Source organism: Polyodon spathula, chromosome 43, assembly GCF_017654505.1.
Source record: "Polyodon spathula isolate WHYD16114869_AA chromosome 43, ASM1765450v1, whole genome shotgun sequence".
Classification (NCBI taxonomy): domain Eukaryota; kingdom Metazoa; phylum Chordata; class Actinopteri; order Acipenseriformes; family Polyodontidae; genus Polyodon; species Polyodon spathula.
Window position 1 is genome coordinate 1,392,089 of NC_054576.1, and position 17,896 is coordinate 1,409,984.

Below are 17,896 nucleotides of genomic sequence, written 5' to 3' on the forward strand. Positions count from 1 at the left end.
GACATGTATAGTTACTATGCAGTTATCAAACATGCAAATTAAATAGCGGAACGAGTAACCGACCTTACCTGATGTTTCGATCCCTGGTTCATCCTCCTGTTTTTCATTGCAAACTTGTCGAGTGAGCGTTTTGTGCATGACCGCTACTCATACACCAGTCTTGAAAATGCCTCCATTTATAGGTGTACAGCGACCCTGTGGAGGAGACCCAAACGTTCTGCAGTGTACCAACGACTTCTTCTGAGAGGCCTAAGGCATACAGATGGTTCTGTTCAGGGGCCAGACCCATATTTGGAGTCTGTCTGGTTCTGAATGCCAGATTGAGGAGATCCAGGCGTATTGGGATCTCCCAGGGCTGACATTGCAGTAGCTGGCAAAGGATTGAAAACCAGATTCTCCTGGACCATCTGGGGGCCACCAGAAGAACCTTCTCCAATGGTATGGGAATGCGTATAAGAGCATCCCGGGCCACTTATGGGCTAGGGCGTCAACGCCAAGTGGACCGCTGCAACAGTGGAGGGAGAACCACAGTGGGGCAGTGAGTCGGGCCTTCCCAAAACATTCCCAAATGCGCTCTACCACCTGAGGGTGGAGTCGCCATTCTGATGGGCGAGGACCCTCCCTCGAAAGGAGGTCTGCCGCCCAATTCATCGCTCTGGGAAGATGAACACCCTGGACGGATAGCAAGTTCCGTTGTGCCCAATGAAATAATCTGAAGGCTATCTGATGTAACCCCGGGGACTGAAGCTCTCCCTGGTGGTTGACATACGCCACTATCGTCATCTGTCCGGACAAGGGCATGTCTCCCTGGGAGGACCGTGAGGAAATGCTGGAGAGCGAGGTGAACCGCTTGCAATCCCAGCGCATTTGTTGCAGAGATGTGCAATGGCCGACCAGGACTTTCAATCTCCTTTACCGGCCCGGACTGCACTCAAGTTGGATGCGTCTGTCGTCACCACCTGATGGCTGTGGACCACCCTTATCCTTACACTGTCAGAGGCTTAGCTCCTTCAGCGCAGGGAATATGCGAAACACGGTCAGCCGACGATATCCGTTGCGTTTGGGATGTAGCAGGAAGGCATTGAGCCACGGCTGAAGTGGTCACATGTGGAGTGATCCTAGCTGGAAGGCTGATGAAGCCGCAGCCATCAGATTCAACAACTTCTGACACACAACACCAGAGGTACGGTCGATCAATTCTGAATGGTGGCCACTCTGTCATCTAATAGGTGGGCTCGCATTGGAAGGGAGTCCAAACGGAGTACTTTGCACTGGGATTAATTGGCTTTTGGCATCGTTGAAGGTGAGACCCAGACTCAACAGATGCTCCGTCACGATCGCCGTGTGGGCCACTTCTCCTTCCTGCAACTGGGAACAGGTCAACACCCTGATGCAGCCGCAAGGGGGCCAGGATGGCATACATGCACTTTTGAAAACGTGTGGGGGACTAAGGAGAGGCCAAATAGCACGGAAAACTCAGAAGACAGGAAAATATGGGTCCTTTAAGTCCACAGTAGTAAACTGTATATCACATATCAACATTTCTCTGTATTTGAAGCAGTATGTATTTTCATGTTGTTTCTTATAAAGAGCTTTGTGATGGTGGTCCACTGTGAAAGGTGCTGTATAAAATAAAGATTGACTGATTGAGTGATTGATGAACCAGTTGCCCGGCAGGACGGACTGGAGGTGACGGTGTGTGACTTTGGCACCAAAAAATACCTGGAGTAGATTCCTCTTGTGAGGTGGTCTGTACGAGGCAGGTGGCTTGCTTAAGAAGTAGGGCTGCTGCTCCCTGTTTATATCAGTAAATGGTATAAGGAATAAACTCTGGTGGCAAGATAAACGACGAGACCGAGGGTGGAGGATCCATGTCACCAGAGGCCCGAGACACAACGACAGGCTTTTTATTGCACGCTTCGCTGTACTTTATTTGTTAGAATTTGTTGTAGCTGTTTACAATAGCTTGAGAAGTACTGCATATGACCATTTCCCTTCTCTGGTTTTCTTTTTAAATGCTTTTGTTTTGCCGCTAACCTTCCTTTTGCTTTTGTGAAGTATGTGGTAAATTCAGCTTTCACATTTGTGTCGTGTTAAGTACCTGGCTTCCCAGTAGACCGTCCTGTTGTCGAATTGCTGTACTGGTATTTGAATTTTCCCGTTTTCTCCACTTTCTTCCAGTTACGCTTTCAGTAAAAGTTTTACTACGTTTAAATCACTCAACGTCTTTTTTTTTTTTTTTTTTTTTTTCTCTAGTGGCAGCATTTTCCTGATTTTCAACTGACACGCTTCTGTTTTCATCATTAACATTTTGAAATCCGATCGTCATTTTCATTAAACTGCCAGTGTGAGCGCTGTGGTGAAGTGAGTTAAGATGCCCACACAATCTGTAGGTAATAAAGCTGATAATCTTACAGCTGTACATAATAAGACTATCAATTCCAGGAGTTCCAATATAATCTATAGGGCTGTAAACGGCTGCTACTGATTATAATAATAACACAGCGTGATTAGGAACATGTATTAATAATTTCAATATAAGACACTGATAAAATTAAAATGCAAATTATACTGTAAATGTGCACTTCCCTCAATCCTGGAAAAGCAGGGTTCGGCTCATGCAGAAATACAGCCAGCGCTCGGATATGTGATGCTGATTGTACTGCACTAGCATTCGGTCCCGCCAGTGTATTTGCCAGAAACAGACAGTTCGGTGCTTTTACTGCTTTTCATTCCCCCTCTGACATTCTGGATCGTCAGAAGGAAGATTTCTGCTTTGTTTTAAGCTTCAACCAAACGTATCTGCTTCCGCCATTCCATAAGCTTAACGTGTCTGTTTCACTTCAAACGATCACACAAGATCACACAAGCTGTGAGTGGCAATGGTTACACATTCATTAGCTGTTAATATCAATACATAATAAGTTTTTATTATATACACATTTTTATTAATATATTTTTGCCATTTTTAAGTCATATTTGCTTTTGAATGTTTATCGTAGCCCATTTCCAAGTTGATAATGATCTGAACCCATGTGTTTGTATTAGAACAGGCAAACCTGCTTAATATCCCTGCCCCCTTCTGCTTTTAGTCACCACAGCCCAGAATAGATGCGCACTGCTCCAGTGATGAGGGATAACCAAGGGTTCAAATCCAGCATATATGAATGTAGGCAACATGATCAGTAGCCAGTTAAATATCTTTTGGTTCTTTACTGTAAATACTTTTGTTATGTACAAGAACAGTCCTTACACGTACACACACATATATATATTTTTAAACATATTGTCGACACCTTTAAAATGTGTAATGAATGTTCTGTGAAAACTCTATGAGTTGTTTTTGTCGTTGGCAGGAATGTATTCTCTCTGGGATCATGTCTGTGAATGGCAAGAAAGTTCTTCACATGGATCGGAATCCGTACTACGGAGGGGAGAGCTCCTCAATAACGCCTCTTGAAGAGGTAAGAGATGTGTGACAGACTGGACTTATTCTCTAACTGCAGCCCGACCGTCAGCTTTTTCGTTTTGCTGTGACTGTAATGTGCTCAACGTCCACCAGTTGTCACTAGTGTGCAAACTTTAGTGTTCCAGAAACCCATGCAGTCTTTCACAGTACTTCACTTTTGCTGAACATTGATATTGATTGTTTTGATCTTTTTATTCACACATCGTAAGTGAACGAGAGTGAACGTTGTCCAGGAGGAGTGTCCTGGCCGCAGCCTTGCTCAGGTTGAAATGACTGGTGTGTTGTGAGAACAGAGTTGCTTGTAAACGCTGCAGGGTGTTCTGTAACGCTTTAAAGACTCAGTAAGTTCCTCACCTTTTTCACTACTGCCATACCATTGTTTAATTCAGCTTTTTCTAACAGGGGTGAATAGTTTGGAGCAGCGGTTCTCAATCCTGGTCCTGGGGGAGCACTGCCCAACTGGTTTTTGTTCCAGCTGAGTTCTAGATTAGTTATGTGTTTTGTGCATTCTGGTCACCACAGCACTACAGGGACATTGTGGCCCTAGAGAGCGCCCAAAGAGCAGCAACCAGACAAACCCCAAGGCTGAAAGAACCGAATCTATTAAGCCTTGAAGAAAAAAGAATCACGGAGGACTTGATTGAAGACGTGATTGAACAGCAGTCTACTGGAGAGCTTCTCACAACGGCTTTTTTTGCTTCCAAAATGTTCCAGCATGTTCACAGAGAGTCGTGGGAGTCTGGAACCATCTCCCCAGTGATGTTGTTGAAGCCGACACCCTGGGATCCTTCAAGAAGCTGCTTGATGAGATTCTGGGATCAATAAGCTACTGACAACCGAACGAGCAAGATGGGCCGAATGGCCTCCTCTCGTTTGTAAACTTTATGTTTTTTTTTTTCTTATGTTCTTATGTTAAAGTTTACATGTTTTTGGCATATATTTCTGATAAAGGTTAACAACACAGCAGCCCTGTTCTCCAAGTTGGTGCATGTGGCAGTACGATTAGTTATTATCGCACCTTGACTTGGAGTACCGTTGCTATTCCATGTGTTCTCTTCAGCAAACACAGAATTATTAACACAGAATCACTGTGATGCAAACCAGTCTCATGCAAATTACTGCATGAGCATATCAGGAGCAGTACTGCTTAAAAGAGAAGCATTTAATATCTGTATGTTCACTTGTTGTTATTTAAAAAAAAAAAAAAAAAAAAAAAAAAAAAGATTGTTCATTGACAGGAAAGAATCCAGTGATGGGGTGGGGACAGGTTAATGCCCCAGGAAGTGCAAGACAATCTAAAAGCACGGCTTGCAAACAGTTATTACCCTAACCTAGTGTAGTACCAGATATCCTTTTTTTAAATTAAAATACATGTTTCCTTTGAAACTGCACATTTGAGAGCTGAATTCTAGTCAAACAGACTTAAACTAAAACAAGCCCTCTACAAAACAGCTTTGATCTGAACAACACCTCTCACAGTCTGCAGGTTTACCAGGATAGGAGGCGACCACTTGGATCACCAGTCAAGAAAATCTGCTGGTCCATTAGAGATTTTGGTGGCCCTACATTTTTCTAAGTGAACCTAAAAACAATCACAATTATACTGGTCAAGAACACGGCATGTGAACGAAAAGAACGAAGCAAACAGGTGTGTCTTATTTTGACTGAAGAATATCACACCTTTTAAACTGATCAGCAGGCGAGGAAGCCACAATAAATACTTTCACAAATTATTACTTGCAAATCATGGCACTGCACTCAAACAGTAAATGTATATCACAAAACATGAATCATCCACGAGAAATGTAATGCTACTCACTGTCAAAACTTCAGCTACTGGTGTTGCAATTTTGGCGGGTATATCAATATTTGGTGCCACCATTCAAACCTTGTTTACTGTTCGGAGTTGTTCCCGGAAACAGTAAGAGAGGAACAGTTTATATACTGAGACGCGATCACAATCTAGGAAGACCTGGCCCAGCTGATCTGCTGTATCATGTTCTCCCATTTCTGACTTCACTCTCTTTCTTCTCCCATCTCTTCCTGGCAGCTGTACAAGCGGTTTGGAATTCCTGACAGTCCTCCAGAATCCATGGGCAGAGGGCGGGACTGGAATGTTGACCTCATCCCCAAATTCCTCATGGCAAACGGTCAGTCACTAACTGGGCCTCATTTACAAAAGTGCGCTAAACTGGTGCAATTGTATTAATTATAGCGCAAAATAGTAGGCATTTACACTAATTTTATTGTGCCACATTATGGTAATCAGAATGAATATGTGATTTTTATGGTAATGCATGATATTGCTGCTTAGAAAGAGTGCAAAAAAGAATGAGCAGAATTTATTCCAGGTTTAAAAGGCATGTCATATGCAGACAAGCTAAAAGAGTTGAATCTGTTCAGCCTTGAACAAAGAAGACGACGCGGCGACCTGATTCAAGTACTCGGAATCCTACAAAGTATTGACAGTGTCGACCCAAGGGACTTTTTCGACCTGAAAAAAGAAACAGTGATCAGGGGGTCACAAGTGGAGATTAGATAAAAGGGCATTCAGAACAGAAAATAGGAGGGACTTTTTTACAGAGAAACTTGTGGGAGTCTGGAACCAACTCCCCAGTAATGCTGTTGAAGCCGACACACTGGGATCCTTCAAGAAGCAGCTTGATGAGATTCTGGGATCAATAAGCTACAAACTGTGTTGGACCTATTCTCTTCATCCGTGATATTTGTATATCTTCGTGCAAACTGCTTTGCTTCGTGTGTAGCTATAGGTGACAGCTGAGGAAATCAAAGCTGTCCTGTCGCATCACCGTGCCAAGGCACTGAAGTTTGTCCTGGTTTGAACACTTTGTGCATCAAAAGAGCCCACCACAACAATAGGAGGGCTGTAAAATATGACAAATGTAGTTGGAAATATATTTTCTATTGAAATAAGTCTATATTCGCTTTCAGTTCACCACACAGGTAACCTTCTAAGCAACGAATGTTAACACAACAATTTATGAACTAGTTGTTTTTACACTTGTGAAATTCATGTTGTAAAAACGTTTTAGAACATGTGTTTCTTTAAGTATGCATCTTATGTTTCTAGCAATAATGAAATACAGTAGTTTGAAGTCTGCAGGTGACACTTTCATTTCTTAAAAAAGAAATGTACATTGAATTCTGCATCACGATACAAAGAGTTTAACACAATATCAAAAAGAACCATTTTTCATTTCATTTGACCTTTAACAAAGCTGCTAGAGGCAGGGTAAATCCATCTAATCTGATGACCCCTAATTTTTAATTCTTTGTTAATTGTATTGTAGAAGAAGTATATTTTATTCTGCAAAGTTTAAGAAAAAAAATAAACAATGGAGCTCTCCCGTTAAAGATGAATCTAATCTGTTTCATACGTGTGATGTGATAATATATATATATATATATTATATATATATAATATATATATATATATATAATATATATATATATATATATATATATATATATATAATATACAAATATGCTTTATCACAGATATTAGTTTAATTGAAGAAAAACAACACCTGGATAAAAACATGTTTTTCCTTCAGCAAAAGAAGCAAATGTCAGGGCTCGATTTATTGGGGATGGGTGTGGGGTCAATCCCTTTCTTTCTCCAGATATTTTTATTTCTAAATTTCCTTTTTAAACACGTTTTAAATCAGCAGGTATCACTTAAAACAGAAAGGAACCTGTTAAAAACGTGTTCATTGCACGATGACATTGCCTGCCTTGTCTATGCAGTTTTTCCAAACCAGTCAATGATACATTTTCTCAATACCAATCAGCGATAATGAGAAAGCGTCTGAAAGCTTCCCTGCTCGTTTAACACAGGCTAATGTTTGTGCGTATATTAAGGAAGATTCAATAGTATTCCTTTCTAGAAGTGACAACATTTGATTAGAAAAGGAATATGATTTAATTTTATTACGGCTTTATCCATGTCTCAGCCAATACTGTTGACTAAAAAAAAAAAGCCAAGATCAGCAAATAAATTAGCCTTCGTAAAATTTCATTCAAAAGAGGATATTTAACACGTTACATCATTTAAATAGTAATAGTTTAATAGAAGAAAGTGGCTAAAAAAAATCTTAGTGTCTATTAATCACAGCACACTAACGATCCAAGCAGAAATCGAACTAGAAATAATATACAGAACAAATACAATGTCATATTAAATGGGAAGAAGGGTTTTTTGAGAACTAGATTCTATGAAGCAACCATTTATGAATAGAATGACGGAAGGGCCTGGTTTGCAGATTGGACTCTGGAGGATAGCATAGAGATAGAGAAAGAGAAAGGCGGAAAGTGGAAAATCGAACATGCAGTTTCTTAAGCAGAAAAGGGACTAGATTTGCAGCAGTAATCTGCAATACAGTGGACTCTCGGAATTTGATATTATTGAATTGCTATTGAAATGCAATAACTAGAAGTGCAACAATTAAATCGATGTATTGATTACTGATCATCTGTCCTTATTTCCAGAGCTTTGGTTACATATTGGTGAGTCGATGTGTCAAATTAGAACCCAGTTTGAAGTCTCCTTTTGCTGGTTTTCTTTAAAACCTTCAGTGTGTGAGAGTGTGCTTCTTTTAGTGCTACTACGGTAGATTTGTGCGTTGCTAGGATACACACTATAGGCCTGTACATTGGTGTTGGACAAGCCAAATTAGAAGTAGCCAATGTATTCATTTTTTCTTGATTTAAAAATGAAGGCAAAACATTTTTGTCCTTTTTTTAAAATCTATTAACTACCAATTTAGCTTCATTTCAGCATGTTGTATTTGGATTGGTAATATTTTATAAAAAGAAGCTGAATTTAGTACGATAGTTAAATTAGCCAGGATTTGTGAGATTAATTCAAATGTTGCTTTTGGACATAAAATGTTAACAGTAATGAACAACCATAGTTCAGATAGTATTTTCCATTATTAGATCACATTTCGATCAGAAAACTGCAAAGCAGCAGGCTGCAGCAGCTCAGACTGGATTCAGTGCTGCACAGAGTCACACACACACACAGAAAACATGTTACTTTTGTTTTAAATTACAAAATACATTCATTATTACAGTTTTATATGTATGTATACCTGTTTGATATGATGTGCTTGAATAAAACACGATAGTTTGTCTTTCATTTTAATATTGATGTTTAAAATGTAACCCTCAATTTCTTTTTTAATAAGTGTTCTAATTTGAATGCAAGTTGTGCCTGTTTAACTATTATGCACAACAGGGTGTTTAGTTATTGGGTCTTCTGTTAAACTAATGTTTGTTCTTTATTTAAAAAAAAAAAGTCAATGCATTGATTATCGTTGATGTACGATAATCGAATAAGAAATTAGGCTGCTGATTGCATCTCTAGTAAGAACTATACTTGTTGTGTAGAAACGGAATTAGGCTTCCAGGGAATAGGGCTTGGCTGGAGATGCAGTACGGATGTCCTTTTGCTGTGCAGGGCCTTTTAAACCTGTTTTAGTCTGAAAAATTTAAACAGCGTGTGTAAAATAAACAGCGCCTGTGAAATGAAATCGGACCAGACGCGCCGGACAGGCGCTGAATAAATGGACCGCTAAGGGTTAAAACACGACATTGTCTAAAGAAAGCACACACGTAAAAAATAAAAAACTGACCTTAAATGGGCCTACATAATATATGATAAGATACACAAAGGAAAAACTAGGAATGTGAAAAAGCAACACGTTCATTTCTGCTAATATACCCTGTGGAAGGTGAAGGTGTAAATATTTCATTGCCGGTGGTCAGTCCAGCCCTTTGCATCTCACCTGTGTTTGTCTTTGCCTCTGTGACGTCACAGGCCAGCTGGTGAAGATGCTGCTGTACACAGAGGTGACCCGGTACCTCGACTTCAAGGTGGTGGAAGGGAGCTTCGTCTACAAGGGAGGGAAGATCTACAAAGTGCCGTCCACTGAGACAGAGGCGCTGGCCTCCAGTAAGTGCGCTGCACAGTGAGGCTGGACCATTAGTAGCCAAAAATGATGACTTTTTTTTTTAAACTCCCATTATAATTGCGACTTTCTCCCTAATAGTTCTCTCTATCATACGACTTTTTTTCTTTTCTTTTCTCACTCTGCTCTTTGCTTAATGGCTTTTTAAAATAAAGCCATACCGCTGTTCCCTCCCACAACTTCCCTGAGGAGGCTGTGTGGCCCAGTGGTTAAAGTAGCTTGTAACTAGGAGGTCCCTGGTTCAAATCCCAGCTCAGCTACTGACTCCCCTTGTGACCCTGAGCAAGTCACTGAGCCTCCTTGTGCTGCGTCTTTGGGGTGAGACGCTGTTGTAAGTGACTCTGCAGCTGATGCATCGTTCAGGTACCCTAGTCTCGTATCTTGTAAAGTGCTTTGTGATGGTGCTCCACTATGAAAGGCACTATATAAAGATTATTATTTCACAAATGTTGCAAATTGCAGGGAGGACAAAACATCCTGGGAGCAGTGGCTCTGAGCATTTGAAGCTTCAGATGAAAGGTTTACTGATAAGATTATAATTATAGCTAATCATTTTGCAGTACAATAAATAATTAATCACGATAATCATGTATAATTCCATCCCTACGATTGCCAGCGATGGTCAGATGTCTTCCATCAACTTAGTGGTGACACTGTTCTAAACCTTTTCAAAACGCACAGCATTCTTAATGAATACAGTATGCTGTTCTGTTCTAGTCCTGTGACGCAAGCCATGTGTAGGAACTGGCTGATCAAATCATGTGAATAAATTGTGTACAGTGTGTTAACAGTCAGCTTAGCTATCTTACTGACTGTGATGAACTCCGAGATGGAGGTGAGTTTAACTCAGAGATCTGCAGCTGTATACCGCTCCTCTGACCTCTTATTTTCTGACCTCCAGATTTGATGGGAATGTTTGAGAAACGCAGGTTCAGGAAGTTCCTGGTGTTCGTGGCCAATTTCGACGAGAGCGACCCCAAGACTTATGAGGGAGTGGACCCCAAGCTGACCACCATGAGGGATGTTTACAAGAAGTTTGACCTGGGTCAGGATGTGATTGATTTCACTGGCCATGCGCTGGCGCTTTACAGAACAGATGAGTGAGTGGAACTAGTGACCTCTCTCAATATGTCTCCCTCTGACAATATTCAAGTAAGTAGACCACAGAGTAAGCAATGCAGACTTCGTAACATGGATCCCTTAGGTACATACAGACCACAAATTTATTGAAAAAAATGAACAATCCTCAGTTTTTTAAGGATGTATTTATGTTTGAATGCTTCTTCTATCAGAAGTAATTACATACAGTGCAACCTGCACACATATGTATATATGTTGTATTCAGATTAGTAGCTGGGGTTAGAGCTGAGGGACTGGGAGGGAGGGAAGCAGTGTGACCAGGTCTAGTGGTTAGAGCTGAGGGACTGGGAGGGAGGGAAGCAGTGTGACCAGGTCTAGTGGTTAGAGCTGAGGGACTGGGAGGGAGGGAAGCAGTGTGGCTCTAGTCTAGTGGTCAGAGCTGAGGGACTGGGAGGGAGGGAAGCAGTGTAGCTCTAGTCTAGTGGTCAGAGCTGAGGGACTGGGAGGGAGGGAAGCAGTGTAGCTCTAGTCTAGTGGTTAGAGCTGAGGGACTGGGAGGGAGGGAAGCAGTGTGGCTCTAGTCTAGTGGTTAGAGCTGAGGGAGAACCCATGATGAACACTTTTCCTCTTTCTCAATCACAGCTATCTGGACCAGCCTTGCCTGGAGACTATTAACCGCATCAAGCTGTATAGCGAGTCCCTGGCACGCTATGGCAAAAGCCCCTACCTGTACCCTCTGTACGGGCTGGGGGAGCTGCCTCAGGGATTTGCCAGGTAAGAAAGTGAAGGGGTTTATTCAGAATCACCTCTGCAGGGTTTACTGGAGACGCAGTGTAACCTGACCTACGCGTGCGTATGTGCGTTTCAGATTAAGCGCAATTTATGGAGGGACATACATGCTGAACAAACCTGTGGAGGAGATCGTTACAGAGAACGGTCATGTCGTCGGAGTCAAGTCAGAGGGAGAGGTAACCCTGAACTAGCACGCTACCCATGATCCCTTCCTTAATCCAAAAGCAGAGCCACTACACGCAAACCCAAATCTCAATCACAGACTCGGAGGAAGAACTTTCACATGTTGTAGGGTTCCTTTGTTTTTTATGATGCGCTCCAAAGCAACAGCAATAATCAGCCAGTACGAGCCAGGCAGACAGCAGCAGCGTGAATAAGTGACTACAGTAAGCTGGCTCGAGTAATGACGTCAGACCGGAGCAAACACGGAGCAAACACACAGCACTGCAAAGGAATCCACGGCAGACTGGGGTAGTGAATGCACTGCGGTACTTCAATTAAATAAACAAAAAGGTCTGAACAAACGGAAAACACTGACAAAATAAAGGGCACGTTGGCCAAACGAAGAGACGCTGACAAACGGTGGACGAAACAAACAAACGAGTATCGTGCTGGTCCTCCAGCACGGGTAGCCATTGTTTTTACTATTAAATTTACTCTCTTTCTCTCTGCCGTTCTTTCGCCCTGAACCCCCAACCCAGAGTGAATGACCCATGCCTCTGTGTACATATAGTTGTGTCGAGATTCAAATACTAATTAATTATTCACTTGAATCTGAGCACGTGAACTGATTTGTGCAACCCCCATGCCTAAATACATATTACAACACTCGCGCTACATAGCCCAATATATATACATCAATAATAACACACCACATACAGCATATAACAAACTACACACAGGGGCGGGGCACCCTAGCAAAGTGACAATTGAAATCATTATTCAATAGAAACAGCAGTGGAATCGCGTTGCTAAGCCCCGTCTCCCTCTGTCACAGGTGGGGCACAGTGTAAACAGGACTGGAGTCGCGTTGCTAAGCCCCGTCTCCCTCTGTCACAGGCGGGGCACAGTGTAAACAGGACTGGAGTCGCGTTGCTAAGCCCTGTCTCCTTCTGTCACAGGTGGGGCACAGTGTAAACAGGACTGGAGTCGCGTTGCTAAGCCCTGTCTCCTTCTGTCACAGGTGGCGCGCTGTAAACAGCTGATCTGCGACCCCAGCTACTTGCAGGAGCGCGTGCGGAAGGTAGGTCAGGTGATCCGGGTGATCTGTGTGCTGAGCCACCCCATCAAGAACACCAGCGAGGCCAACTCCTGCCAGATTATCATCCCGCAGAACCAGGTCAACCGCAAGTCAGGTATGTGCCACATAGCGAATCAGTGGAGTTGAGTATCTTGTACCCCTTTCACACGGACTGGTTATGACAGCTCAGAATGCTGCATGCTGTGTGAACTGCCTATACCGTCACAGAGCCGTCATAGTTTATGCCGTCTCGGAACCGCATCACGAGCTGGTTCAGCGATGGTACTGATCCGGATCAAGGCTGGAGAAGGAGCGGGCTCTGGAAACGGGGGAGCAGAAGGGGGTACAGCTAATCTGCCAGTGGCTGAAGGGGGCGAAAGGGGGTGTAATGAGAAACGATAATCTGGAGATAGGAGTAGCAAAAAGAATAAGACAGCGATAGGTGAGTACAAGAGTTTTGAATTGGATGCGAGCAGTGATAGGGAGCCAGTGCAGAGAGTAGTGTAGCGTGGGAGAAACAAGGAAGGGAAAAGACAAGGCGAGCAGCAGAGTTTTGAATGAGCTGGAGCAGACAGAGAAGAAGCAGGAAGACCGGCCAGAAGGGAGTTACAATAGTCAAGGCGGGACAATACCAGGGCCTGAACTAGGAGCTGGGTGGAGTAGTCACTTAAAATCTGCAGCTTTTTTAGGAGCTGAGAAGAAAAGGGTCTAATTAAACAAATTATTAGTTCAGTTAAGGGTTTAGTTAATTGAGAGCTCAGTTGCTATGAAAACCATAAGGCACATGGGGCCCCCAGGACCAGGGATGGGAGCCACTGCGCTAGTTTTTCACTGTAACATGACACCTGCTGGAGAACAGGCAGATTTCAGTTATGACTTTCAGTTAGACAGCTACGTCGCACCCTCTAGCGTGCAAACTACACAGTGTGGCTGGTTAAACAAATCGTACCTCAGTTGTGCTGCAAATACTGCCGTAAAATGCTGCATCACTGTGGCTGGAACACACGGTTCGCACTATATAAAAAACCACGTGTAAACCCCTCCTAATAATCCCTCCATTCAACCCTGTTTAGATATCTCTGTATGATCTCTAATCCCTCTCCTCCCTGTTTAGATATTGTAGGGTAGCCAAGACTGACTAGCGGCAGAGACAGCAAACACCCACAGACAGAGTTATCGTTCAGCGCCTTGGCGCACTTATTCTCACAAAAGAAAAGACATCAACAAAGTAAATAGTTGAATCAAAATACTATAAACCCGTTTACAAACAGAACAAACCAAAATCCTATCTTCACTTGAAGATACTAACTTCACTATATTGAAGTCCCTAACTCACACAGGATAGCTAAGCTGTTTTCCTGTTTCAAATCCAGTTTATCAATTTAATCCCTCCATACTTACAGTCTCCACATCCCCTTTCATCCCTAAGAACAAAAGGACAGTTTATATAGGACAGATAATTGCAAACACTCAGTCAATTAACACCCTATCTACCCAATTAGACAGGTGTGTTTTCCTTTTTTGGCTAATTACCACTAGCCCTAAAGGCTTCTGGGAAATGTAGTTTCCCCAGCCACTTCAGCCATGACGCCTATAAGGAACTACAAGTTTTTTTATGTTAACAGGGGAACATAGATCTTGTCAGCCTCAGACTGACATACTTATTAGCTCTCACTGCCCCACAATATCTATGTATGTATGATCTCTAATCCCCCTCTCCTCCCTGTTTAGATATCTATGTATGTATGATCTCGTATGCTCACAACGTGGCAGCCCAGGGGAAGTACATTGCCATTGTGAGCACCACAGTGGAGACCAGCGAGCCGGAGAAAGAGATTGAGCCAGCCCTGGAGCTACTGGAGCCCATCGACCAGAAGTCAGTACACTCACTCAGCTACTGACCCCGTCTGCATTAGGGGGAGCAGCACTGCATCGCACTGAAAATGAATACTGTCATTAACCCTTCTGGAACAGTCTCGATACAATACCTCCAGTTTGTCTCCTTGCAATCACAGTAGAGTGGATAACTAACATGCCTCCAGTGTTCCTTTATATCATATAAAATGCAGTAATGTCAAGTAAGTGTTGTTGCATGGCATGATCAATGTCGTTTGTAGTATACTTAACCTCCTTGAGCTCCATCCACAGCTTCATAGTCTACCTATACTGGTTCTCATTACTCACCCCAACTCTCACCTATGGCTCCAAGTAGTTGCTAGTGCAGCCAGATGTTCAGGAAACAAAACGTTGTCGCACAGACAAAAGAGTGATGTCAAGGCACTACCAGTGCACGCTTTTTTACACAGGGAATTGTGGGAGTCTGGAACCAGCTCCCCAGTAATGTTGTTGAAGCCGACACCCTGGGATCCTTCAAGAAGCCATGTTCATGTTGTATCATCATTTGAACTGTAATCTCTGTTATCCGCTCTACTGTCAGGAGACGCACATTTTCAGTGTGAACAGTAAACACATGAACATTGGTGCATTGGTTATACTTGGGTTAGGATTTGGGTTAGGGTTAGGGATAGGAGGTTAGGGGGTTAGGGTTGGGGATAGAGTTTGAACTACAACACAAAATGTCTATAATGTATGTGCCAAATACGTTTGTTCATTTCTGTTTTATATCTTAAAACACTCAAGACAGTTCTGCCCGCAGTTTAGTCTGCCTGTATGTATTGAGTATATTTTAGTGCATGTGGATATGTGTAAAAGAATCTGAATGAAACAGTATTGGGTGTGTGTTTGACAGGTTTGTGGCCATCAGTGACCTGTACGAATCCACAGATGACGGCAGTGAGAGTCAGGTATGTCTCTCTGCATGCTTGGAGCTGTCATTAAGGTATCTGTTCCTACTGTCTGCTATTTCTATCAGGAGGATGAAAACAGTAACTTTGTATATCTTTTTTTTTTTTGTCTGCTTCTCAAAACCCATGCCACAGTGCAGGGTGGAAAGAGATTTCTATTTGTTTCTCACATTTCTCATTGCAAAACTAATACAAGTAGAAGAGGAACAGCAGCCAGCCACACAGGGGAATAGGGGACAGGACTACGAATCGAATAACGATGCTGCCAGCCACACAGGGGAATAGGGGACAGGACTACGAATCGAATAACGATGCTGCCGAACAGCAGCCAGCCACACAGGGGAATAGGGGACAGGACTACGAATCGAATAACGATGCTGCCGAACAGCAGGGGAATAGGGGACAGGGCTACGAATCGAATAACGATGCTACCGAACAGCAGCCAGCCACACAGGGGAATAGGGGACAGGACTACGAATCGAATAACGATGCTGCCGAACAGCAGCCAGCCACACAGGGGAATAGGGGACAGGACTACGAATCGAATAACGATGCTGCCGAACAGCAGCCAGCCACACAGGGGAATAGGGGACAGGACTACGAATCGAATAACGATGCTACCGAACAGCAGCCAGCCACACAGGGGAATAGGGGACAGGACTACGAATCGAATAACGATGCTGCCGAACAGCAGCCAGCCACACAGGGGAATAGGGGACAGGACTACGAATCGAATAACGATGCTGCCGAACAGCAGCCAGCCACACAAGGGGTAATAGTGGCTCTTGATTGCATATTATCTTATAAAAGTTTATCTTTGTACATTTTCACCAACATTTTCTGGCTTTCGCACGGTGTACTACACATTTCACATTAACAGCAGGTTTAATACTCTTGACTGGGCTTTACAGTGAATAGCTATGCTTTGCCATGCTTTCACTGAGCTGTACTATGCTTTGCTATGCTTGCACTGAGCTGTATTATGCTTTGCCATGCTTGCACTGTGGGAACTCATTTCCCTGGTGGGTAGATCGTTCAGTACTGCCGCTCTTCCTCAGATCTTCTCGTCTCGCTCCTATGATGCCACCACTCATTTCGAGACCACCTGCAACGACATCAAAGACATCTACAAGAGAATGACAGGAAGTGACTTCGACTTTGAGAACATGAAGCGCAAACAGAACGACGTCTTCGGGGAGGATGAGCAATAGAGAGGGGACTGCCCACCCCAACGATGATGTCATTTCAAACACACCCCCGACTCCATTCCACTAGTAGAGCTGGCACTTTCTTACCTGGACAGACACTTGTCTGCTGGATTGTTTGCTCTTAGCATTAGCCCATCTATAGAAACCTGACACCTGTCACCCCTCAGCTACACATACTCAGTCGTTCTGAATATAGAAACATTAAAAGAAACTTAGTACAATCAGTGACAAACATTTCTATATGGAAAAAGACTTCTAGGAGAAATGTTTGCCATTGAATTTATTGTCACTTTGTATTTCAACTTTCAGCATACCGCCGCGTTGAAAATTGAACAATTTAAAATATAATACCTGCCATGCCATTAAATGTTATAATCTATATTAGCAATTTCCTTTAATATACAGTTTAGAACATTTGTTTACTATTTTGGACCAGGTTAAAAATCACCTTTCAGAATTGCCTGAACGCTGCAAATTCAGCCCTGGCTACTACTGAGGAACTAAAACACTCACATCCACAAAACCCAGATTCAAATTAGACACATACAATCACTTCTGCATTAGAAACTATTAGAAACTATTAACAGAAACTACACTTAGTGTCATAATGTCAATGACAAAGCATTGTAAATGTTTAAACCACAACACACACACATATATATATATATATATATACATAAAACGTGAAATACATTAACATGGGTCTGTTTTTATGTGTGCTCTTAGCTTGATTAGAGGCATCTGTGTATTATTTTCAGTACTGACCCACAGCAGTCATTGAAAAGCAGCACTTCCAAAAAGCCTTGCGTTAAATACATTCCAGGAAAAACCAGGACGGGTGTCAACTCTACGTCTCCTTCTCTCTTCCAACTCTTCTCTCTCCCAACTCTGCGTCTCTCACAATTCTACGTCTCTTTCCCAACTTTCCTTCTCTCTCCCAACTCTGCATCTCTTCCAACTCCACGTCTCTTCCAACTCTTCTCTCTCCCAACTCCACGTCTCTCTCCCAACTCTGCATCTTTTCCAACTCCACGTCTCTTCCAACTCTTCTCTCTCCCAACTCCACGTCTCTCTCCCAACTCTGCATCTCTTCCAACTCCACGTCTCTTCCAACTCTTCTCTCTCCCAACTCCACGTCTGTCTCCCAACTCTCCTTCTCTTTCCCAACTCTGCATCTCTTCCAACTCCACGTCTCTTCCAACTCTTCTCTCTCCCAACTCTGCATCTCTCACAACATGTCTCCCAACTCCCCGTCTCTTCCAACTCTTCTGTCTCCCAACTCTGCATCTCTCACAACATGTCTCCCAACT

The 17,896-nt window shown here is 42.9% G+C and overlaps 1 protein-coding gene across 1 annotated transcript in view; it reads left to right on the forward strand.

Annotated features, from left to right (window-relative positions):
* LOC121305388 (rab GDP dissociation inhibitor alpha-like) overlaps positions 1-17,632 on the forward strand; it is a 22,581-nt gene extending 4,949 nt beyond the window's left edge. Inside the window, exons 2-11 of the mRNA XM_041237001.1 lie at positions 3,357-3,464; positions 5,520-5,619; positions 9,312-9,446; positions 10,364-10,562; positions 11,185-11,316; positions 11,411-11,510; positions 12,518-12,689; positions 14,306-14,450; positions 15,324-15,378; positions 16,437-17,632. Coding sequence (XP_041092935.1) covers positions 3,357-3,464; positions 5,520-5,619; positions 9,312-9,446; positions 10,364-10,562; positions 11,185-11,316; positions 11,411-11,510; positions 12,518-12,689; positions 14,306-14,450; positions 15,324-15,378; positions 16,437-16,589 — 1,299 coding nt within the window. The 3' untranslated portion in view covers positions 16,590-17,632. The remainder of the gene's footprint in view (positions 1-3,356; positions 3,465-5,519; positions 5,620-9,311; positions 9,447-10,363; positions 10,563-11,184; positions 11,317-11,410; positions 11,511-12,517; positions 12,690-14,305; positions 14,451-15,323; positions 15,379-16,436) is intronic.
* The last annotated feature ends 264 nt before the right edge of the window (positions 17,633-17,896 follow it).